At 37.5% G+C, this 27,077-nt stretch overlaps 1 protein-coding gene across 1 annotated transcript in view; it reads right to left on the bottom strand.

Moving 5' to 3' along the window:
* Nucleotides 1-27,077, bottom strand: part of LOC100662581 (sulfotransferase 1 family member D1) — a 120,890-nt gene that overhangs the window by 44,375 nt on the left and 49,438 nt on the right. The window contains exon 6 of the mRNA XM_023553229.2: nucleotides 1,816-1,820. Coding sequence (XP_023408997.1) covers nucleotides 1,816-1,820 — 5 coding nt within the window. The remainder of the gene's footprint in view (nucleotides 1-1,815; nucleotides 1,821-27,077) is intronic.

Here is a 27,077-nt window from a genome sequence, read left to right as displayed (position 1 = left end):
GGTTGCTATGAGTCAAAATCCACTCGACGGCAAAGTTACAGTTACATGTGGTTTAAGGTGATGTGCATAGGTGCCAATTTGACAAAGGGTGGAATGTGACAGTTAATGTTATGTGTCAACTTGATTAGGTTAAGATTCACATGGTTTGGCAGGCATTGGACTGATTGTTTTTACATAATGTAATACAATGTAATCATCTCTGTGAAGTGGTATATTTGATTAGCCAATCAGTCAGAGGAGTTTCCTTGGGGGTGTGGCCTGCATCAAATATATTTAGACTTTCTGCAAAGCTCACTTGCTTGTTCTAGATCCTGCATCTGACTCTTAATCCTCTGATCTGTGGTTCATGGAATACAAGACAACAGCCTGCCACCTGATCTGCAGATCTTGGGATTCGCCAACTCCTGCAGCCCCCTGAGGTACCATACTTCCACCTGATCTGCAGATCTTGGAGCTTGCCAGCTCCGCAACTCCATGCAACAGCAGCCATTCACCCGACCCGCCAATTTTGGATTCATTAGCCCTGCAAAGACATGAGTCAGAAGTCTCCAGCCCAATGCCTGACCCTGGGATTTGGAATATGCCAGCCTTCACAACTGTGTGAGCCATTTCCTTGAGATAAATCTCTGTCTATATATTTAGATAAATAAGCTTCACTGTTTTGCTTCTCTAGAGAACCCACCCTAAGACAACTGTTTATATCTGCAGCAAAAATATTACAAGAGATTAATGTTTTGACCATGGTTGCAAGTCGGTTGTATTTTCTATAAATGTGAAATATGTTTGAGCCTTCACTGTAGTTGAAAACTTGAAACAAACAAAAATCTAAATGCTAATAAATTTAAACCAAAAATAATTACTTGTTGTATTCAGGATACAATTTTAAAATCTTCAACTGAATAAAGGAAGAGACAAGGGCATAGAGGAGAGAGAAAATTTGAGGGGATTATCACGGGTTTGTTTCGATGAGTTTTAAAGAAAACCCAAACCCAAACCAAACCCAAACCAAACCCGTAGCCATCAAGTTGATTCCTACTCATAGCGACCCTATAGGACAGAGTAGAACTGCTCCATAGGGTTTCCAGGGAGCACCTGGTGGATTCAAACTGCTGACTTTTTGGTTAGCAGCCATAGCTCCCAACCACTACACCGCCAGGGTTTCCATAAGAAAAGCAGGTATCTCTTATTTGTATTACAGGTATAACTTCATAAATTTCTAAAATATAGCTTTGGAAAAATAAATTTTTGTGAAGTATTTTCTCTATCTTCAAAATATTCATAATCATTAAAATATAATTTCTAAATATATATATGTAGTATTAACAGAAGCAAGAGACACATCAGAATCTAAGGAAAGCCCAAATAAGGTTCTACAAAAAAGTGGAGTAAAAGAAGTTTGAAAACTCATTTTTCAGCATCTAATACTGATTCCTTTGTTATTAAATCACTATTACGCATATATATCATAATAAAGGAAACCCTGGTGGAGTAGTGGTTAAGAGCTACAGCTGCTAACCAAAAGGTTGGGGGTTCGAATTCACCATGTGCTCCTTGGAAACCCTATGGGACAGTTCTATTCTGTCCTATAGGGTTGCTATGAGTCAGAATCGACTTGACTGCAGTGGTGGGTATCACTTAAAGAAAAAACGAAATAATTATAATTTGGTCTATCTTGAAGATTTTTAAGGCAAAGTAGTTTTTCTTGTTTATATCTCGAAATGTATATATTCCATAATAAATAAAATTTCTTAGTAATGATGTACTTTAAACAACAATGTTTCTCATCTCTCAGCTGGAGCAAATATGATGTTTAGCTTTGGCTAAATATTTATTAAGAGCAAAAACACAGGTTATGGCACAATGTGAAAGAAAAGGCTTTCAGTCACAAAATATGCTGGCATTTTAAAATTTTTCAATGTAGATTTTCATCTAATCATTAAATAAATCAGATATTGACCTGCATTTCATTCACCATGTAAATACATTCAACTGTATGAATCATAACAAATTATGTATAACATTAAGAAGAACAGGAACTCAAGAACCCTTAATTGTGCTCATGAGGAATATGTACATAGATCAAGAGGCAATCATTTAGACAGAACAAGAGGATGCTGCATGGTTTAAAATCAGGAAAGGTGTGTATCAAGGTTGCATACTTTCACCTTACTTATTTGATCTGTATGCTGAGGAAATAATCAAAGAAGCTGTATCATATGAAAAAGGGCAGGACATCAGGACTGGAGGAAGACTCATGAACAACCTGCATTATGCAGATGACACAACCTTGCTTCCTGAAAGTGAAGAGAGCTTGAAACACTTACTAATGAAGATTAAAGATCACAGCTTTCAGTATGGATTACACCTCAACATAAAGAAAACAAAAATCCTCACAGTTTGACCAATAATCAACATTATGATAAATGGAAAAAAGATTGACATTGTCAAGGATTTCATTTTACTTGGATCCACAACCAACACTCATGGAAGCAGCAGTCAAGAAATCAAATGACTTATTGCATTGGGAAAATCTGCTGGAAAAGACCTCTTTAAATTGTAGAGATCGAAGATGTCACCTTGAAGACTAAGGTGCTCCTGACCCAAGCCATGGTGTTTTCAATCTCCTCATATCTACACAAAAACTGGGCAATGAATAAGGAAGACCAAAGAAGAATTGATGCCTTCGAATTATAGCATTGGTGAAGAATATTGAATATATCAAGGACTGGACAGGAATGAACAAATCTGTCTTAGAAGAAGTACAGCCAGAATGTGCCTAAGAAGCAAAGTCGGCAAGACTACATCTCATGTACTTTGGACATGTCATCAGGAGGGATCAGTCCCTGGAGAAGGGCATCATGCTTGGTAAAGTAGAGGGTGAGCAAAATAGAGGAAGTCCCCCAATGAGATGGATTGACACAGTGGTTGCAACAATGGGCTCAAGTATAACAATGCAATCGTTGAGGATGGCACAGGACCAGGCAGCGTTTCCTTCTGTGGTACACAGGGTCGCTATGAGTGGGAACCAACTCGACAGCACCTAACAACAACAAAAGAGTTTATTAAATCATAGTACAATACAGCATATTAATTCACTTACTACTTAGCTGGGAAATTTTCTTAGTGTAAAAAAAAAAATGTAAAGATTGCTTTTTATTTTCAAGTATATATATAACAAAACACCAAACCCAGTACCACTGAGTCGATTCTGTCTCATCGTGACCCTGTAAAGACAGAGTAAAACTGCCTCATAGGGTTTCCAAGGCTGTAATCTTTATGGAATTAGACTGCCACATATTTCTCTGGCAGAATGGCTCGTGAGTTTAACCAAATAACTTTTAGGTTAGCAGCTAAGCACTTAATCACTGTAACACCAGGACTCCTTATATATATATATGAATATATATAAACCCTGGTGGTGTACTGGTTAAGTGCTATGGCTGCTAACCAAAAAGTCAACAGTTCGAATCCACCAGAAGCTCTTTGGGAACTCTATAGGGCAGTTTTATTCTGTCTTATAGGGTTGCTATGAGTTGGAATCAATTTGATGGCAATGGTTTTGGTTTGGTTTTTGTTTATATATATATGAACGTACATACACAGAGAGAGAGAGAGAGAGTGAGCCCTGGTGGCACAGTGATTAAGAGGTTGAATTCTAGCCAAATGTTGGCAGTTTGAATCCACCAGCAGCTCCCTGGAAAACCTATAGGGCAGTAGTACTCTATCCAATAGGGTCATTATAAGTCAAAATCAACTTATGGCAATGGGTTTATATATATATATATATATATATAAATAAATCTAAGAAGAATAAATTTATTTGTATATTTCAACTGAGGAGAGGATCACACAGTTAAAGAAATCTAAGAAATAGTGAAAAAATATATAAACAATAAAAACTTGCCATAAATTTTATTACTAAGGCAAGAGGACAGTTATATTCTAAGCTACCAACAGGGTGGTCTACATTATCACTCCCAATAATCAGAATTTGATGCAAAAACAGTACTTTGGAAATAGCTAGGACATTTGATTTTACGTTGGAGAATGCCTTGGGTAGCTCTCTGATGTGCACTTGTCTAAAGGATGAAAGAAAACATAGGTAATGGAGAATAACAAATAGGCAATGAACCTTGTCCAAGAAAAAAAGGAAAAGATTTACCCCCTTGGCTAAAAGACTCCATTTCAATTCCAAAGCTAGGATATGCTCCTTTTTTTTTTGGAACAGCCTGGGTATAGATATTTCCTTCTGGGAATTTGATTTCTTTAATCAGCTTACACTAAACCTTCTTCCCCATAAGAAAGTATTAGATAAATCATTCACTCACTGTTTTGTATGTATTTGAAAAATGTAGAATCATTATTAAAAGATGGCTAGAATATTACAGGGTGTTATTTTTCCAATTTTATGCCTTGTATCTGAGTGAAGTTTGGATCAGATAGCTTGAATTTTTAGTTATTGTTTGTAGAATAACAGATATGGAAAAATTATTGTTAGGTGCCATTGAGACAGTTCCAACACATAGTGACCCTATTCATTCTGTTTTGCCTAGGGTTGCTATGAGTAGGAACCGACTCGATAGCACCTAAAACAACATTTTTTCTGTATCAGCTGTTCTACAAACAAAGGCTGAAAAGTCAAACTATCAGATCCAACCTTCCCTCAGACACAGAATATAAGATCTGGAAATATTCCAGCGTAGCTGCACTCACCACAGAAATTATCCCTTGAAGCCCAGAGTAACTAGAGAACAAAGTTCACAAATACAATTGTGAAAGGTATGAGATAAGCTCAGAATTCACAACTGTGATTGTGGTAATAATCTAAACCAGATCATATACATGAAAGCAGATAAAATAGGAAAAGATTGAATTAAAATATCCTAATTAGGCAATGAAAACCACCCATTGCTGTTGAGTTGATTCCAACTTATAGCTACCCTATAGCACAGAGTAGAACTGCCCCACAGGGTTTCCAAGGAGCAGCTGGTAGATTCGAACTGTAGACCTTTTGGTTAGCAGCCAAACTCAACCACTGCTCCCACAGGGCTCTAATTAGGCAATGAGAAAGTATAATTTCACCACTGTACATATTACTTTGCTAGTTCCCAATTATATTAGACACAATGTCCATTTTTTGTAACAAATACTATTTGTAAAATCTTTAATTTTTTTCTCTTCTGCAGTGAAAATCACTACTTCCCTACATACCCAGTGCCGTCAAGTTCCCTACATGCACATTTAAAAAATATATAATAACTAAATATGTATTTGATATGTGAAAGGTAAACCGTAAGTACCCTAAAGAAGAAAAGTCACCCCCTTCCTCAAATTTTTTATTTTTCATAAATGACATTGAGAACCACTGCTTGCCTTAGAGAAGCCTACACCAGAGCAGAGCAGGTATAGTCCACCTATAGTTAATCTTTAGGTAGTCATTATTTGTGACCCTGTGCTGGAAGGCATACAGTTAAAAAAAATTTTTTTTTTTTTTTTGGAACATAAAATTCAATCATGGTACCTAATTACACTTGGCTTTTATAAAAGAAAAGCCTTCTACCAATAATATTACTTACTTTCACATACTGCTGGTGAAAGATGTGTCACCAGATACTTTGTGTTGAAAATATATGTTAGAAGTGTTTCTTTTGACAATCTGTCACTAGATAAAAATATCAGAATAGCTATCACCATTCCCATACACATGTACTTAAGATTTTACTTAAGGCTAAGGAGCACGAAAAAAAATGGACATATTCAGCTTTCACAGTGACTCTGTAACAGACTTTAGGGGCATTGTAGTGAAACTCTACAATGTCAAGAACAAAGATAAAATCTTAAAAGCTGACATAGAATGACAACAGATTACTATCAAAAAAATAACAGTCTTGCTGGCAACAGACTTGTCATCAGTAATAATAGAAGCCATGAAGCCATGGGTTAATATTTTCAAATGCCAAAGAGAAGTGACTGTTAATGCAAAATTTTTGCAACCATGTAAACTATTCAAGATTATGAAAAAATAAATATTTACAGACATACAAAATAGAGAAGTTCTGGGAAGATGATGTCATAAGCAGGAGCAAGTTTTCAACCTCCCCTAAGGAAATCCCAAGAAATGTGATAAAAATTCTCCCCCAGACCCAGTAGAAACCCATAAAGGTTGGAAGACAATGGCTTTTAAGATCTGGGAAGTTAAAGAAGAGAACTAAAAGGTAGGGAAAATACTTTCTACATGGTCCCACACATCCCCCTCCAAGCACCACAGATTAGTGAACTATACTAGCACCTGCCCATCCCAGATCCATAGGCTTGAGACCAGATTCAGAGGGGTTTGCAGGCTGGCTCTGGCAAACCCCTTACCCCAGAGAATATGTGATTTTTCTATAAATAGACAAAGTCCTCTCAGCTCCAGCCAAAATCAGTGGAACAAATTTCCCTGATAGACCATGAGGTGTGCCCACCCCTTTGCTCCATACCGTCACCTCTCATAGCGAGTGGCTACAATTTCAGTTGGCCCATGCCTTGCCAGGGGAAGGAAAGGAAAAATGATGCATGGTGGGAGACTGGAAAGCCCTCACACAGCACGAAGGGGGATGTTGGATATGGACAACTGAACTCTTTCAAGCGCTTCGCTCATGATTTAATTGGTCACCGATGATGTGCATTCAGTTATGGGAGTGTGGAGAAAGACAAAGTGCAGTAATGCAAGGAAGAAACAGATAACGAAAGAATGAAAGCTGCACCCACTGGTGGACAGATAGGTTAGTGCAAGCCCTCAGTTCTATCTGAGAGCTCTGAATCCTAACTCGTGAACAACAGGCAAAATCTGAAAGCTGCTCACTGAAGGGTTTCTTTCAGAAAACAGTGCTGTTGATAGCACCAAATACTAGAGAGGACAAAGACAAAAACAAAAATGTAATGTCCCAAAGTTAACAAAAGAATATGAGAAATACTAAGAAAATGGAAATGATAGTCTACCCAAATGAAAAAAAGAGACATTATATCTATGAAAGCCTGATAAATAAACGGAATGGAAGAATACAATACAATAATATTAAGAAAGGAAAGGGAACATGATGTATAGTGGGAACTTGGAGAGCTTTCACACAGTGGGAAGGGAGATGTTGGATATAGACAACGTCTCATAGAACTAAGGAAAACACACACAAAGAACTAAAGGAAATAAGAAAAATACGAAATAACAAAATGAAACTCTAAACAAAGAGACCCAGACACACAAAAAAAGAAAAAAAAAAAAATACTGGAAGTGAAAGAGGGAATAACTGAGATAAACTCAATGGAAGGTTTGAACAATAGAGTTCAAGAGGCAGAAGAATCAGTGAACTAGAAGATAATAGGGGAATAAAAATTTTAAAGCTTGAAGAATAACAAGGGAGAAGGCTCAAGAACACCAAACATAGTTTAATGGAACTATTGGACAACATAAATGAGTGCTGATGGTACAGTGGTTAAGCATTTGGCTCCTAAGTGAAGGGTCACCAGTTTGAACCCACCAGTGACTTCACTGAATAAAGACCTGGCAATCTAGTTCTATAAAGATTTCAGTCTAGAAAACCCTACAGGGAATTTCTACTTTGTTAAATAGGGTTGCTATGAGTCAAAATTGACTCAACCACACACAGGTACAACAACAACATGTGACAACATCAAGCCAACCAACTTATGTATCATGGGGATCCCAAAGAAGAAAAGAGAGCGAAAGAGACAGAAATATTTGAATAAAAAATAGCAGAAACCTTTCTGAGCCTGACACAGGACATATAAGTTGATATCTATGAAGCTCAATCAACTCTGTCCCAAGTGTCTGTCAGCTTGTTGTACTGTGGGGGCTTTTGTGTTGCTGTGATGCTGGAAGCTATGCCACCAGTATTCTAATACCAGCAGAATTACCCATGGCTGACATGTTTCTGATGAGCTTTCAGACTAAGACAGACTAGGAAGAAGGGCCTGACAGTCTACTTCTGAAAAGAATTAGCCAATGAAACCTTACGAATAGCAGCAGAACTTTGCCTGATATACTGCTGGGAGATGAACGCCTCAGGTTGGAAGGCACTCAAAAGACGGCTGGGCAAAAGCTGCCTCTTTGAAGTAGAGTTGACCTTTATGGCGTGGATGGAATCAAGCTTTTGGGTCCTTTATTTGCTGATTTGGCACAACTCAAAATTAGAAGAAACAGCAGCATACATCCTTTAATAATTGGAACATGGAATGTATGAAGTATGAATCTAGGAAAATTAGAAATCATCAAAAATGAAATGGACTGCATAAACATAAATATCCAAGGCATTAGTGAGCTGAAATGGACTGATATTGGCCATTTTGAATCAGACAATTGTATGGTCTACTATGCTGGGAATGACAACTTGAAGAGGAATGGTGTTGCATTAACAGTCAAAAAGAATATTTCAAGATCTATCCTGAAGAACAACTCTGTCAGTGATAGAATAATATCCATACGCCTACAAGGAAGACCAGTTTATATGACTATTATTCAAATTCATGCACCAACCACTAAGGTGGATTGAAGATTTTTACCAACTTCTGAGGTCTGAAATTGATCCAACATGCAATCAGTGTGCATTGGTAATTACTGGGGATTGGAATACAAAAATTGGAAACAAAGAAGAAACATCTATAGTTGGAAAATATGGCCTTGGTGATAGAAATGATGCTGGAGATCACATGATAGAATTTTGCAAGACTAACGACTTAATTGTAAATACCTTTTTTTTCACCAATATAACAGTTTGACTCTATACTTGTACCTCATCAGACCAAATACACAGGAACAAAACCAATCACATCTAAGCAAAGAGATGATTGAAAAGCTCAATATCAGTCAGAACGAGGCCAGACGTTGACTGTGGAATAGGCCATCAATTGCTCATAGGCAAGTTCAAGTCAAAGCTGAAGAAAATTAGAACAAGCCCACGAGAGCCAAAATACAACCTTGAGCATACCCCACCTAACTTTAGAGACTATCTCAAGGAAAGTTTTGATGCATTGAGCACTCATGTACAAAGACCAGACAAGTTGTGGAATGACGTCAAGAACATCACACATGAAGAAAGCAAGAGGTATTAAAAAGACAGGAAAGAAAATAAAGTCAAAAAATGCATGTGTGAAGAGACTGTGAATCTTGCTTTTGAACACTGAGTAGCTAAAGCAAACAGAAGAAATGATGAAATAAAAGAACTGAACAAAAGATTTCGAAGAGCCACTTGAGAAGGCAAAGTATTAGAATGACATGTGCAAAGACCTGGAGTTAGAAAACTGAAAGGGAAGAACATGCTCGGCATTTCTCAAGCTGAAAAAACTGAACAAAAAATTCAAGTCTCGAGTTGCAATATTCTATGGGCAAAATACTGAACAATGCAGGAAGCATCAAAGATGGAAGCAATACCCAGAGTCACCGTAGCAAAAAAAGATTGGTTGACATTCAACCATTTCAGGAGGTAGCATATAATCAGGAACCAGTCGTACCAAAGGAAGAGGTCCAAGCTAGGCTGAAGGCATTGGCGAAGAACAAGGATCTAGGAACTGACACAATACCATATCAAATGTTTCAAGAAATGGATGTGTCATTAAAAGTGCCCACTCATCTATGCCAAGAAATTTGGAAGACAGCTACCTGACCAACTGACTGGAAGAGATCCATATTTATGCCTATTCCAAAGAAAGATGATCCAACCAAATGCGGAATAAATCGAACAATATCATTAATATCGCAGACAAGTAAAATTTTGCTAAAGATCATTCAAAGGCAGCTGCAGCAGTACATCAACAGGGAACTGCCAGAAATTCAAGCCAGACTCAGAAGAGAACGTGGAACCAGGGATATCACTGCTGATGTCAGATGGATCCTGGTTGAAAGCAGAGAATACTAGACAAATGTTTACCTGTGTTTTATTGACTATGCTAAGACATTGGACTGTGTGAATCATAACAAATAATGAATGACATTGTGAAGAATGGGAATTCCAGAACACTTCATTGTGCTCAAGAGAAATCTGTACATAGATCAAGAGGCAGTCATTCAAACAGGACAAGGAGATAACTGTGTGATTTAAAGCCAGGAAAGGTGTGAATCAAGGTTATATTCTTTCACCAAACCTATTCAATCCGTATGCTGAGAAATAATTTGAGAAGCTGGACTATATGCAGAAGGATGGGACATCAGGATTGGGGGAAGACTCATTAACAACCTGTGTTACGCAGATGACACAACATTTTTGCTGAAAACAAAGAGGACTTGAAGTGCTTACTGATAAACATCAAATACTAGGGCCTTCAGTATGAATTACACCTCAAAATAAAGAAAACAAAAAAACCTCACAGTGGACCAATAAGTAACATCATGATAATGGAGGAAAGATTGGCATTGTCAGTATTTCATTTTACTTGGATCCACAATCAATAGCAATGGAAGCAGCAGTCAAGAAATTAAAGGACACATTGCATCAGTTAAATCTGCCACAAAAGACCTCTTTAAAGTGTTGAAAAGTAAAGATGTCACCTTGAAGAATTAGGAGCGCCAGACCCAAGCCATGGCGTTTTCAATTGGTTATATGCGTAAGAAAGCTGGACAATGAGTAAGGAAGACCGAAGAAGAATTGATGCATTTGAATAATGCTGTTTGTGAAGAATATTGAATATAACATGAGCTACCAGAAGAAGGATCCCTGGTGTCCTTAAAAGAAAAAAATCTGTTTTGGAAGAAGTACAACCACAATGTTCCTTAGAAGAAAGGATGTGAGACTATGGCTCTCATACCTTGGATATGTTATCAGAAGGGATCAGTCCCTGGAGAAGGACATCATGCTTGGTAAAGTAGAGGGTCAGTGAAAAAGAAGATGACCTCAATGAGATGGATTGACACAGTGGCAGCAACAATGGGCTTACGCATAACAACATTTATGAGGATGGAGCAGGACCGGGCAGTGTTTCTTTCTGTTTTACATAGGGTCACTATGAGTGAGAACTGATTCTACAGCAGCTAACAACAACGGCAACTATCAACTCCAAGTGGGATAAGCCCAAAGAGACCCACATCAATACAGATTATAATCAGTCTCTCGAAAATTAAAAATAAAGAATTCTGAAAGTGGTGAAAGAAAAGTAAGAGGTGACATGCAAAGAAATCCCAGTAAGATTACGTCCTGAGTTTTCCTCAGAAACTTTTGAGGCCACAAGGCAATGGAATGATATATATATACATAAAGTACTGAAAGAAAGGAACTGTCAACCAGGAATATTATATCTGGTGAAGCTGTCTTTCAAGAAAGATGGTGAAATTAAGTCATTCATAAATGAAAGTTGCCAGAATTCATTTCCAGAAGACCACCTCTACAGGAAACACTAAAGGGGCCCTTCATAAAGGAAACAAGACAATAAAAAGAAACTTTAAGCCACATATTGAAAGAACTCCAGTAAAGAAAATCACATGGGCAAAAATAAGGGAATATTTAATGTATGCTTACTTGATAACTGTAATCGTTGTATCCTTCCTACTTTATAATGACAAATATATCAAAATTAGTAAATATTCTTGTTACTGGTCACCAGATATACACAAACCATAACTGAGATTTCAACAATATAAATGGGAGGGTTAAAACCATAGGAGTATAGAATTTCAGTATGTCACTGAAGTTAAGCTGGTATCAGTGTATCCTAGATCACTAAAACAAGATGATAAATATAATATTCATGGTAACTGTCATGGATTGAATTATGTCCCCCCAAAAATGTGTGTATCAATTTGTCTGGGCCATGATTCCCAGTATTGAATGATTTTCCTACATGTTGTAAATCCTTCCTCTGTGATGTTAATGAGGGAGGATGGGCAGTAGTTGTGTTAGTGAGGCAGGACTTAATCTACAAGATGGGACTGTGTTTTGAGGCAATCTCTTTAGATATAAAAGAAGGACGTGAGCAGAGAGATGATGGGGGGAACCGGGAGCGGGTACGACTTCAAACTATCAAGAATTCAGTGCCAGGAGCAGAGCGTGTCCTTTGGATCTGGGGTCCCTGTGCAGAGAAGCTCCCTAGTCCAAGGGAAGATTGATGAGAAGGCTGACAGAGAGATAAAACCTTCCCCGGGAGCCAACACCCTGAATTTGGACTTTTAGTCTACTTTACTGTGAAGAAATAAATTTCTCTTTGTTAAAGCCATCCACTTATGGTATTTCTGTTATAGCAACACTAGATGACTAGGGCAGTAATCATAAATAAAATGTCTAAAAATTACACACAAAAAAATGGATAAGTGACTCAAAATGGCTCCCTACAAACAGCAGCGAAATAAAAAGTATGGTAGCATTAGAATCAATGAGGGACAAAGAAGGTGTGTGTCACACAAAATACAAATAACGAGATGGCAGAAGTAAATCATTCCTTATCAATAATTATAAATGGATTAAATACTTCAATCAAAAGACAGAGAGTGGCAGAATGGATAAAAATATATGACCCAAATATTTGTTGCCTACAAGAGACTCATCTTAGATCCAATAACTTAGATTGAAAGTGAAGAGATGGAAAAAATATTTCATTCATTCAAGTAATAACCAAAGAAAAGCAGAGGCAACAATAATAATATCAGAAAAAATAGGCTTCAAGCCAAAATTTCTTTCAGAGACAAACAAGGACATTATATAATGATAAAAGGATAAAATTTAAAAAATATATATTAAATTGTAATTATATACGCCCCCAATATCAGAGCACCAAAATACATAAAGCAAACACTGAAATAATTAGAAAAATAGACATTTCTGCAATAATAATAAGACTTCAATACACCACTTTCAATAATGGACAGAATATCTAGAAAAAAGCACAATAAGAAAACGGAAGACCTGAATAACATGATAAGTGAACTAGACCTAACAGGCATATATGGAATAATCCACCCAACAACAATAGCACAATACACATTCCTCTCCAGTGCAGATGAATCATTCTCCAGGATAGACCACATATTAGGTCACGAAGCAAGCCCCATAAATTTAAAAATATTGAAATTATAAAAGTATTTTCTTGACAAAAATGGTATGAAATTAGAACTTAACAACAGACAAAAAAAATAACTGGAAAATACACAAACATATAGAAATTAAACAAAGTTTTTTTTTCTCTTTTTTATATTGTGCTTTAAGTGAAAGTTTACAATTCAAGTCAGTTTCTCATATAAAAACTTATACACACATGGTTATGTGACCCTAGTTGCTCTCCCTGTAATGTGACAGACAGCACACACCTCCTCTCTGCTCTGTATTTCCCGTGTCCATTCAACCAGCTCCTGTCCCCCTCTGCCTTCTCATCTCATCTCCGGACAGGAGCTGCCCACATAGTAACATGTGTCTACTTAAGCTAAGAAACACACTTCTCACGAGTATCGTTTTATGTCTTATAGTCCAGTCTAATCTTTGTCTGAAGAGTTGGCTTCAGGAATAGTTTTAGTTTTGGGCTAACAGAGAGCCCAGGGACCATGTCCTCTGTGGTCCCTCCAGTCTCAGTCAAACCATTCAGTCTGGTCTTTTCAAGAGAATTTGAATTCTGCACCCCACTTTTCTCCTGCTCCATCAGAGACTGTCTGTTGTGTTCCCTGTCAGGGCAGTCGTTGGTGGTAGCCAGACGCCATCTAGTTCTTCCAGTCTCAGGCTGATGGAGTCTCTGGTTTATGTGGCCCTTTCTATCTCTTGGGCTCTTATTTTCCTTGTGTCTTTGGTGTGCTTCATTCTCCCTTGCTCCAGGTGGGTTGAGACCAATTGATGCATCTCAGATAGTCGCTTGCTAGCTTTTAAGATTCCCAGGTGCCACTCGCAAAAGTGGCATTCAGAACGTAAACAAAACACTATTAACCAACCATTGGGTCAAGGAAAAAAATCAAAAGGGAAATCAGAAAGTATTTAGAGATGAATGAAAATGGAGCCACAACATATTAAAATATATGGGATACAGCAAAAATGAATGAAAATGGGGCCACAACATATTAAAATACATGGGATGCAGCAAAAGTAGTGATCAGATGGAAATGTATAGCTGTAAGTGCCTATATTAAAAAAAGAAAGTTCACAAATCAAAAACCTAACCAATTAACTCGAGGAACAGAAAAAGACCAAGCAAACTCAAAAGAACCATAAAAAAAAAAAAGAAAGGACTAAACAAAGATTAACAAAGATTAAAACAGAGACAATGAAATAGAAAAAAATCGTTGAAACTAGAATTTGTTTTTTTGAGAGGATCAATTAAAAATGACAAGCCTTTGGCTAGACTGACAACCAAAAAAAAAAAAAAAAGGGAGAAGATAGAGATATAAAAAATCAGAAATGAAAATAAGGATATTATAACTGAATGTAATTAAATAAAAATGATCATAAGAGAATACTATGAACACGTGTATGCCAACAAATTAGATAATTTGGAGAGATGGATAAATTCTTAGAAACATGCAAACTTCTTAAATTAACTCAATAAGAAACAGAAGACCTTAACAGATACACAACAAGTAAAGAAATCAAAGTAATAAGAAACCTCCCAACAAAGAAAAGTCCTGAACCAGATGGCTTCACTGAGAAATTCTACCAAACATTTACAGAAAAAAATGACATCTCTCCTTCTAAAGCTTTTCCGAAAATAAGAAGGCATGCTCTCTAACACATTCTGTAAGGCTAGCATTACCCAGATACCAAAACCAGACAAAGACAACACAAGAAAAAAAAAAAAAATACTCATCAATATCTCTGATGAATAGAGATGAAAAAATCCTCAACAAATATTAGCAAATCAAATCCAAAAGCATATTATAAGAATTGTACACTACAGTCTAGTGGGATTTATTCTAGAAATGCAAGGGTTGTTCAACATTATAAAATCAATATATCACATTAATAGAACAAAATGAAAGAACCACATAATCATTTCAATCCTGCAGAGAAGGATTTTGATAAAATCCTACACCTTTTCATGATAAATGCACTCAGCAAGGTAGGAATAGAGTTTCCCAACATGAGAGAAGGCATTTATGGAAAACCCACAGCTAACATCATACTCAATGGAAAAACACTGAGAGCTTTCCACTTAAGATCAAGAACAAGACAAAGATGCTCGCTCTCACCACTGCTATTCAACATTGTATGGGACATTCTAGCCAGCATAATCATGCAAGACAAATAAATAAACTAAATTGAAATAGGAAAAAACTAGAATTACCCCTTTTCTCTGATAATGTGATTGTGTATATAAAAGATCCCAAAGAATCCATCCAAAACCTATTGTTGCTATTCTTATGTGCCATAGAGTTGGTTCCAATTCATAGCGACCCTATGTACAACAGAAAAAAACACTGCCCAGTCTGCTACATCCTCATAATCATTGCTACATTTGAGCCCATTGTTGTAGCTACCGTATCAAGCCATCACGTTGGGAGTCTTCCTCTTTTTTGCTGACCCTCTTCTACTTTACCAAGCATGATATCCTTTTCCAGGGACTGGTCCCTCTTGATAATATATCTAAAATACGTGAGATGCAGTCTTGCCATCCTTCCTTCTAAGGGGCATTCTATCTTCTTCTAAGACAGATTTGTTCACTCTTGTGGCAGTATTTGGTATATTCAATATTCTTCACCAACATCATGATTCAAAGTCATCAAGTCTTCTTTGATCTTTCTCATTCACTGTCCAGTTGTAGCATGTATATGAGGCCATTGAAAATACCATGGCTTGGGTCAGGTGTTCCTTAGTCCTCACAGTGACATTTTTACTTTTTAACGCTTACAGTAAGTTTTTGCAGCAGATTTCCCAGTGCTATGTGTCATTTGATTGCTTGACTGCTGCTTCCATGGGCATTGATTGTGGATTCAAGTTAAATGAAATCCTTGACCACTTCAATCTTTTCTCCATTTGTCATGATGTTGCTTATTGGTCCAGTTGTGAGAATATTTGTTTTCTTTTTGTTAAGATGTAATCTATGCTAAAGGCCTTAGTCTTTGATCTTCATCAGTAAGTGCTCTGAGTCCTCTTTACTTTCAATAAACAAGGCTGTGCCATCTGCATATCGCAGGTTATTAATGAGTCTTCCTCCAGTCCGGAAACCCTGGTGGTGTAGTGGTTAAGGGCTACGGCTGCTAACCAGGAGGTCGGCAGTTCAAATCCACCAGGCACTCCTTGGAAACTCTATGGGGCAGTTCTACTCTGTCCTATAGGGTCGCTATGAGTTGGAATTGACTCAATGGCAGTGGGTTTGGTTTGGGTTTTCCTCCAGTCCTGATGCCTTGTTCCTCTTCATGTAGTCCAGCTTCTCAGATTATTTACTTGGCATACAGATTAAATGTATATGGTGGAAGGATACAACCCTGATACACAGCTTTTCTGATTTTAGACCACACAGTATCCCCTTGTTCTGTTTCAAAGACTGCCTCTTGGCCTATGTACAAGTTCCGCATAAGCACAATCAGGTGCTCTGGAATCCCCGTTCTTTGCAATGTTATTCATCATTTGATCTGATCCACACAGTTGAACGCCTTTGCATAGTCAGTAAAACACAGGTAAACATCTTTCTGGTATTCTCTGCTTTCAGCCAAGATCCATTTGACATTAGCAATAATATTCCTTGTTTGCATTCTTTTCTGAATCCAACTGGAATTTCTAGCAGTTGCCTGTTGATGTACTGCTGCAACTACTTTTAAATTACCTTCAGCAAAATTTTACTTGTGTGTGATATTAATGGTATTGTTTGATAATTTCCACATTCAGCTGGATCATCTTTTTTGGAATGCACACAAATATAGATCTCTTCCATGTGGTTGACCAGTTAGCTGTCTTCCAATTTTTTTGCCATAGACAAGTGGAGCTTCCAGTGTTGCATCCATTTTTGAGCATCTCAATTGGTATTCTGTCAATTCCTATAAATTTTTCGCCAATACCTTTAGTGCAGCTTGGATGTCTTCCTTTGGTACCATCGGTTCTTGATCATATTCTACCACCTGAAATGTTTGAATGCCAACCCATTCTTTTTGGTAAGTGACCCTGTGTATTCCTTCCATGTTCTTCTGATGCTTTCTGCATCAGTCAATATTTTGCCTCTAGAATTGTTCAATATTGCAACCAAGAAAGCTATAAGAGCTAATAAATGAATTCAACAAAATGACAGGATACAAGGTCAACACAAAAAAATCAGTTGAGTTTCTATACATCAGCAACAATCTAGAAAGGAAATTAAGGAAACAATTTTCCTTACACTAGCATCTAAAAGAATAAAATACCTAGAAATTAATTTAACCAGAGAGGTGAATGAGTTGTACACTGAAAAACTCTAAAACTTTACTGAAGGAATTGAAGATGATATAAATAAATGTAAAGATATTCCATGCTCATGGCTCAGGAGACTTAATAATGTCACCTAAAGCAAATTATAAATTACATGCAATACACATGAAAATTCTAACATCCTTTGCAGAAACGTAAAAGCCAATCCTCAATTTTATATGGAACTATGAAGGGCCAGAACAGCCTAAGCAATCTTGAAAAAGATGAACAAAGGAGGAGGAGTAACACTTTCTAATCTGAAAGCATATTATAAAGCTATAGTAATTAAAATATCCTTATACTGTTAAAGTGATAAAAAAAAAGTTAAAGTGATAGATGTATAAAAACTATTTTGAGGATGGTGCAGGACAGAGCAGTGTTTCATTCTGTTGTACATGGGGTTGCTATGCATCAGAACCAACTCGAGGACACCTAACAACAACAATTACTGTAATGCTATTAATATTAATAAAAATAAAAAATATGCATTTATTTAAAAGATATAACAAAAATCTGCATATGGTATAAAAATAGGGAAGGGAAGGGTAAGATATTACTGAAACCAAATTACTTTTAATATTGGTAAAGTAAAATTTAAACAGATGCTAAAAAAATTTAAGGGTAGATATTAAAAGTAGAGAAATACCAGATGTGTCCTTCAAATTGAAAAAGGAAGTAGTAATAGGAAATATAATCTTTTCTTCCAGTATAAAAGAAGACAGGAAAAAGCATGAAAAATAGAATGAAAGAGTTTCATTAGATTCTTCTTTGCCATGTGTTGTTATGGCATTCCCACACAGGCAATGCAAGTGAATACAAACAAATACAAAATATTACAACAAAATGAGAACATAGATGTTAAGTAACTATTCAAACAATCAGACAAATTCTTTCCTATTGATCAGAAAAAAAAGAATCAAAGGGTAGAAGATATGAGGAGTTAATTGAGTTGGAAAAAAAGCATTTGAACCTGGTCAACTGGGACACAAAAAATGATTTTATAATACAATCCTGTTCATCTCTTTCAGAGAGGCACATATTTTCTTGAGTAACAGAGGAGTTTGGTAAACAAAGCTTGCAAAAAAAAAATGAAGAGAAGTATCTGTAGGGAAAACATCAGGCTTGTTAAAATATCTTGTCAGGTTGTTAAATTTTAGATTTCTTTTCTTATACTTTAAGGTTATTTCTCCCCCCTTTTAAAAGAAAATGAAGAAATGGGTCCTGGGTAAATATTACATCTTCCTGTAAGACACCCATATCCAACTCCAATGCTTCTTTGAAAAACGAGGCAATGGATTAGTCTAACTGAGTACAAGGACAGAGTGTTCTGCCTTGTTCTAGAAAATCTCAAGGGACCAGGAGGAGAGAGAAACCAACATTTCTGCTTCAAAGTTCCATCTGTCAAAAGCATTATTCCCATGTCTCTAGGAGCTTTGCCACTAAAAACCAACAATTCTTAAAATAAATAGGGAGCCTCTTAAGAGTATTTAGATTTGAAATAGCCTAGATTATTTACATTCTTACCTAAATGGTTTTATGTACTTATCCAATGGAAGACAGAGATTAAATATATATATATGGTACTTGTTAAGACATATGACAGTTCCCTATATAAAACCTTCACTATAAATCTCCTATGATAGTAATGGAAATGTAATTACCCTTATTCCTTTTAGCTAATTTTATAGCATGTATTATAATATTTCATGCCTATGTTTTTTTAATCATTCTTAATAAAAACCAAACCTGTTACCATCAAGTCTATTCCAACTCAGCGACCCTATAAGACAAGATAGACTGCCCCACAGCATTTCAAAGGAGTGGCTGGTGGATTCAAACTGCTGAGCTCTTAACCAATGTGCAACCAGGGCACTTCTTTCTTAATAAAAAAAAAAAAAATTCTTAATAGTACCTCTTTATTATTTTATTCCCTTTAAAAACCTAGAGCAGTGTGTGATACAAGGCCATCAGTCACCAAAGACAAAAATATCTTGTGGAGTCATGAAATTCAGACTTGGTTGAGTAGAAAAAAAAAACAATATTTATTACAGAGAGGACAGGTAGCCTTTATGGGCTCAGCAGGACAAGAGTAATCCAATCTCTAATCATATTCAAATCCTAAGAAGCAAGGCAATGGATCAGAATTATGTACTTGAAAAACACACACACACACACACACACACATCTAGCAGTGGATAAGAAACTTGCAAACACAAAATGACTAAGGATAATAAAATACCTAAAGGCAGGCAAAAGCAAGTGGGCAGGAGTGTTGACTCTGTGAATTGTCCATAATGACTTCTGAGGGACTTGCCGTCATTGTCTAAAACTGTAGGCCAGTCAATAAATTGAAGTTAAGCACTGAACATGGAATGCTTGACTGGTAAATAGTCTTAAAAAAAAAAATCAGCTCAGAGTTTAGATAAAGTTTAACTGATGTTCTTTTGATAAAAACCCACTGCTGTCGAGTCTATTCTGACTCATAGCGACCCTATAGGACAGAGTAGAACTGCCCCATAGAGTTTCCAAGGAGTGCCTGGCAGATTTGAACTGCTGGCCTCTTGGTTAACAGCTGTAGCACTTAACTGCCAGAGTTTCCCTTCATTTGATAATTTTGGGAAAATCAATAATCAACAGTAACTGGGGTATACTTTGGAGAAATTTATCTGCTTTTTGAATACAAAGTTTTCAGCAAAGGTAGTGCAAATATTCTGGGTTATTGCCAATGTGCCAGTAACATTGGGAAATGTCAGGATCTATTCTATGTAGTAAAGTATTTACTCAGAAAACTTTCCTTCCACAATTTAGAAAATCTTTGGTTTTAGGGTAACTACAACATTAACTCTATTATTATCAAATATCTGAATTCCCCTGAAGGTGAAGGAAGCCAAGGCTGCATGTGCTATTCTTTCCTCAGTAACCATATCCTAAGTTCAGACACTGTCATTTAATTTTCTGAACTCAAGCTAGAAGAAAGGACTTTTCCTTGGGTTTGGTAGCCAAAGGTCAGCATGAACATTAAAATATTTCTGTCATGTCAGTCAAAACAAGCTTCAGCAGGTGTGAATTCATTTGATTACAAAGATAAAATTGTTCAACCCGTAGGAGATAATGTTCTGAATCAACAAGTATTAAGTCCCTTTTTTTCATGAGACTTTTCTACTTAAATATTATCAACTTAAAAATTATCCCTGTGATGGTTAAGCTTGTGTGTCAACGTGACTGGGCCACGATTGGCAGTGCAGATGATGTTCTGATCACCTCCATTATGGTATCTGCTGTGAGCAGCCTATCAGTTGAAAGATAGTTTCTTTGGGCACGTGGCCCACATTGAATGTAAGTGGACATTCTGGCAAGGCTCATGGGCTTTTGCTCACTCTGGATCCCTCAGCTGGCTCCTGTTGCTCTGACCTCTGGTTCTCGGAACTTGAGCTGGAAGCTTACCTGTGGATTTGTCTGCCTATCTTGGGATTCATACATCTTCACAGCCTGTAAGCAATAGCCCTGATCTCTGACCTGCCTATCTTGGATTGGTCAGCCCTTGCGGCTACAGGAATCAGGAGAAGCCTCTATCCTGACCCTTTGGAATTGGAACATTCCAGCTTCTACAACCACATGAGCCATTTCCTTGATATAAATCTCTATGTATATTTATCCACCTCATGTCTGTCAGCTTGTAACACTGTGGGGCTTGTGTGTTGCTGTGATGCTGGAAGCTATGCCATGGCCAGCAGATTTCAGAAGAGCTTTCAGACTGAGACAGACTAGGAAGAAAGACCCATCAGTCTATTTCTGAAAAGAAATAGCTAGTAAAACTTTATGAATAGGTATGGGAGCACTGTCTGATATAGCTGTGGAAGATAAGCCCCTCAGATTGGAAGGCACCAAAAAGATGACTGGGGAAGGACTGCCTTTTCCAAATAGAGTCTCCCTAATGATGTGGATGGAGTCAAGATTTCGGGACCTTCATTTGCTGATGTGGTTCAGCTCAAAATGAGAAGAAACAGCTGCAAACACCCATTAATAATCGGAACCTGGAATGTAGGAAAATTGGAAATCATCAAAAATGAAATGGAGCATGTAAACATCAAAATCCTAAGCATTAGTGAGCTGAAATGGACTGATGTTGGCCATTTTGAATCAGACAATCATATGGTCCACTGTGCTGGGAATGACAACTTGAAGAGGAATGGTGTTGCATTCATTGTCAAAAAGAACATTTCAAGATCTATCCTGAAGTACAGTGCTGTCAGTGATACGACAATATCCATACGCCTACAAGGAAGACCAGTTAATACGACAATTATTCAAATTTACACACCAACCACTAAGGCCAAAGATGAAGAAACTGAAGATTTTTACCAGCATCTGCCATCTGAAATTGATAAAATATGCAATCAGGGTGCATTGATCATTGCTAGTGATTGGAATGTGAAAGTTGGAAACAAACAAGAAGGATTGGTAATTGGAAAATATGACCTTAATGATAGAAACAATGCCAGAGAGTCCATTATGGAATTTTGCAAGACCAAGAACTTCTTCATTGCAAATACCTTTTTTCACCAACACGAATGGTAACTGTAAACGTGAACCTCACCAGATGAAATATACAGGAATCGAATTGACTACATTTGTGGAAAGAGAAAATGGAAAACCTCAACATCATCAGAACAAGGACCAGGATCAACTGCAGAATAGACCAACAGTTACTCATATGCAAGTTCAAGTTGAAACTGAAGAAAATTAGAAAAAGTCCATGAGGGCCAAAGTACGACCTTGAGTATATCCAACCTGAATTTAGAGACCATCTCAAGAATAGATTTGATGCCTTGAACACTAATGACTGAAGACCTGGCGAGTTGTGGAATGACATCAAGGACATCATATATGAAGAAAGCAAGAGGCCATTAAGAAGACAAGAAAGAAAGGACCAAAATGGATGTCACAGGAGACTCTGAAACTTGCTCTTGAACATGAAGTATCTAAACCAAAAGGAAGAAACGATGAAGTGAAAGAGCTGAACAGAAGATTTCAAGGGGAAAACTGAGAAGACAAAGTAAAGTACTAAAATGACACTGCAAAGACCTGGAGACAGAAAACCAAAAGTGACGAATACACTAGGCATTTCTCAAGCTGAAAGAACTGAAGAAAAATTTCAAGCCTTGAGCTGCAATATTGAGGAATTCTATGGGAAAAATATTAAACAAGGCAGGAAACAACAAGAGAAGATGGGAGGAATAACAGAATCACTACACTCAAAAGAATTGGTCAACACTGAACCATTTCAGGAGGTAGCTTGTGATTAGGAACTGATGGTACTGAAGGAAGGAGTACAAGCTGCTCTGAAGGCATTGGCAAAAAACAAGCCTCCAAGGATTGACAGAATACCAAATGGGATGTTTCAACAAATTGATATAGCACTGGACGTTCTCACTTGTCCGTGTCAAGAAATTTGGAAGTCAGCTACCTGACCAGCCACCTGGAAGAGAATCATATTTATGCCTATTCCCTAGAAAAGTGATCCAGCTAGATTTGGAAATTATCAAACAATATCATCAATATCACACACAGGGAAAGTTTTGTTGAAGATCATTCGAAAGCACCTGGAGCAGTATATAGACAAGGAACTGACAGAAATTCAAGCTGGATTCAGAAGAGAACGTGGAAAGAGGGATATCATTGCCGATATCAGATTTATTCTAGCTGAAAGCAGAGAATGCCAGAAAAATATTTACCTGTGTTTTGTTGACTATGCAGAGGCATTCGACTGTGTGGATCATAACAAATTATGGACAAGATCGTAAAGAATGAAAATCCCAGACCACTAAATTGTGCTCATGAGGAACCTGTACTTAAGCCAAGAGGCAGTTGTTGGAACAGAACAAGGGGTTACTGCATGGTTTACAGTCAGGAAATGTGTGTATCAGGGACGTACCCTCTCACCAAACTTATTCGATCTGTATGCTGAGCAAATGATCTGGGAAGCTATACTATATGAAGAAGAGTGGGGCATTGGGATTGGAGGAAGACTCATTAACAACCTCCATTATGCAGATGACACAACCTTGATTGCTGAAGGTGAAGAGGACTTGAAGCACTTAGTGATGAAGATCAAAGACCATGGCCTTCAATATGTATTATATCTCAACCTAAAGAGAACAAAAATCCTCACAATTGGACCAATAATCAACATCATGATAAATGGAGAAAAGATTGAAGTTGTCAAGGATTTCATTTAACGTGGATCCACAACCAACACCCACGGAAGCAGCAGTCAGGAAATCATAAGACACACTGCATTGGGCAAATCTGCTGCAAAAGACCTCTTTAAAGTGTTGAAAAGCAAAAATGTCACCTTGAAGACTAGGGTGCTTCTGACCCAAGCCATTAAGTTTTCAGTCACCTCATATGCTTGTGAAAGCTGGACAATGAATAAGGAACACGGAAGAACTGACACCTTTGAATTGTGGTGTTGGAAAATATTGAATACACCATGAACTGCCAAAAGAACAAACAAACCTATCTTGGAGAAAGTATGACCAGAATGCTTCTTAGAAGCAAGGATAGCGAGGCTACATCTCACATACTTTGGACATGTTATCAGGAGAGATCAATTCCCAGGAAGGACATCATGCTTGGTAAAGTAGAGGGTCAGTGAAAAAGAGGAAAACCCTCAACTAGATGGACTGACACAGTGGTTGCCACAATGGGCTTAAGCATAACAATGATTGTGAGGATGGCGAAGGGCCGGGCAGTATTTTGTTTTGTTGTTCACTGAGGCACTATGAGTCAGAATTGACTCAATAGCACCTAACAAGAACAACAATATATGTTTATATGCTTCACTGGTTTTGCTTCTCTAGAGAACCCAGCCTAAAACAGCTGGATTAGAAAGTGATGAGGTATGATTAGCTTAAATGTCAGGGATTTGAGAATATGAACGAGTTAGAAAATAGGGGGAAGGGGCTACGGGGCTAAGGATGAATAACCGAGTCTGTTAAAAAGGAAAAGATAGAAACCAAACAGACTTTCTCTATACCTACACTGAATATTTCACATAGGTATTTGAGTGCATAATTATTCTGCCAGTTTTTCAGTAAAAATTGGGAAAATCAGGATGCCTATCTTTTTTTCTATGATTTTTTAAAAAAATTTTATTGTGCTTTAAGTGAAAGTTTACAAATCAAGTCAGTCTCTCACACAAAATCCCATATACACCTTGCTACACACTCCCAATTACTCTCCTCCTAATGAGACAGCCCGCTCTCTCCTTCCACTCTCTCTTTTTTTGTCCATTTCACCAGCTTCGAACCCCCTCCACCCTCTCATCTGCCCTCCAGGCAGGAGACGCCATCATAGTCTCAAGTGTCCACCTGATCCAAGAAGCTCACTCCTCACCAGCATCCTTCTCCAACCCATTGTCCAATTCAATCCATGTCTGAAGACTTGGCTTCCGGCGGGAGTGGTTCCTGTCCTGGGCCATCAAAAGGTCTGGGTGCCATGACCACCAGGATCCTTCTGGTCTCAATCAGACCATTAAGTCTCGTCCTATGAGAACTTGGGGTGTGCATCCCACTGCTCTCCTGCTCCCTCAGGGGTTCTCTGTTGTGTTCCCTGTCAGGGCAGTCATCGGTTGTAGTAGGGCACCATCTAGTTCTTCTGGTCTCAGGATGATGTAGTCTCTGGCTCATGTGGCCCTTTCTGTCTCTTGGGCTTATAATGGCCTTGTGTCCTTGGTGTTCTTCATTCTCCTTTGATCCAGGTGAGTTGAGATCAATTGATGCATCTTAGATGGCTGCTTGCTAGTGTTTAAGACCCCACACGCCACTCTTCAAAGTGGGATACAGAACATTTTCTTAATAGATTTGATTATGCCAATTGACTTAGATGTCCCCTGAAACCATGGTCCCCAGACCCCTGCCCCTGCTACACTGGCCTTCAAAGCATTCAGTTTATTCAGGAAACTCCTTTGCTTTTGGTTTAGTCCAATTGTGCTGACCTCCCCTGTTTTGTGTGCTGTCTTTCCCTTCACCTAAAGTAGTTCTTATCTACCATCTAATTAGTGAACTCCTCCCCCACCCTTCCTCCCTCCCCACTCTCATAACCACAAAAGAATGTTTTCTTCTCAGTTGAAACTATTTCTCAAGCTCTTATCATAGTGGTCTTATACAATATTTGTCCTTTTGCCTCTGACTAATTTCACACAGCATAATGCCTTCCAGTTTCTTCCATGTTATGAAATGTTTCACAGATTCCTCACTGTTCTTTATCTATGTGTAGCATCCCATTGTGTGAATATATCATAATTTATTTATCCATTCATCTGTTGATGGACACCTTGGTTGCTTTCATCTTTTTGCTATTGTAAACAGTTCTGTAATAAACATGCGTGTGCATATATCTGTTCTTGTAAAGGCTCTTATTTCTCTAGGATATACTCCAAGGAGTGGGATTGCTGGATAGTATGGTAGTTCTATTTCTAGCTTTTTAAGGAAGCTCCAAATCGATTTCCAAAGTGGGTGTACCATTTTACATTCCCGACAGCAGTGTATAAGTTTTCCAATCACTCCACAGCCTCTCCAAAATTTATTCTTCAGTGTTTTTTGGATTAATGCCAGCCTTGTTGGAGTGAGATGAAATCTCATTGTAGTTTTGATCTGCATTTCTCTAATGGCTAATGATAGTGAACATTTCCTCATATATCTGTTAGCTACCTGAATGTCTTTTTAGTGACGTGTCTATTCATATCTTTCGCTCATTTTTTAATTGGGTTATTTGTCTTTTTGCAGTTGAGTTTCTGCAGTATCATGTAGACTTTAGAGATCAGGTGCTGATCAGAAACGTCATAGCTAAAAACTTTTTCCCAGCCTGTAGGTAGCCTTTTTACTTTTTTGATGAAGTCTTTGGAAAAGCATAGGTGTTTGATTTTTAGGAGGTCCCAGTTATCTAGTTTTTCTTCTACATTCTTTATAATGTTTTGTATAATATTTATGCCATGTATTAGGGCTCCTAACTTTGTCTCTATTTTTTATTCCATGATCTTTATCGTTTTAGATTTTAGATTTAGGTCCTTGATCCATTTTGAGTTAGTTTTTGTGCATGGAATGAGGTATGGGTCTTGTTTCATTTTTTTTTTTGCAGATGGATATCCAGTTATGCCAGCACCATTTGTTAAAAAGTCTGTCTTTTCCCCATTTAACTGTTTTGGGGCCTTTGTCAAATATCAACTGCTCATATGTGGTTGGATTTATGTCCAGATTCTCAATTCTGTTCCATTGGTCCATGTATCTGTTGTTGTACTAGTACCAGGCTGTTTTGACTACTGTGGCAGTATAATAGGTTCTAAAATTAGGTAAAGTAAGGCCTCCCACTTTGTTCATCTTTTTCAGTAATGCCTTATTTGTCCGGGGCCTCCAAAATGCCTATCTTAAAGGATTGAAGTGAAGCCATGCAAATAATTTAGCACAGCACTTGTTCTGCAGTAAGGTTTCAATAAGAGGCAGCTATAAGCATTCTGGTTGTTCCTTACCCTTTTTTTTTTTTTTTTACAATCATTCCTCTGTATTTTCTTATTCTCCCTACCCAAACTTAAAGTTCTTTGAAATAAGGATCCATGTTTTATTCATGGTTATTCATAAGGCACAGTATTTATACATGTTGTGGTTGTTGGTTGCCATAGAATCTGTTCTGACTCACAGCGACCCCATGTACCATAGGACAAAACATTGCCCGGTCCTTCACTAT

Source organism: Loxodonta africana, chromosome 5, assembly GCF_030014295.1.
Source record: "Loxodonta africana isolate mLoxAfr1 chromosome 5, mLoxAfr1.hap2, whole genome shotgun sequence".
NCBI classification, from domain to species: Eukaryota; Metazoa; Chordata; class Mammalia; order Proboscidea; family Elephantidae; genus Loxodonta; species Loxodonta africana.
The sequence above is the reverse complement of the archived record's forward strand: the minus strand, read 5'-3'. Positions and strand labels throughout refer to the sequence as shown.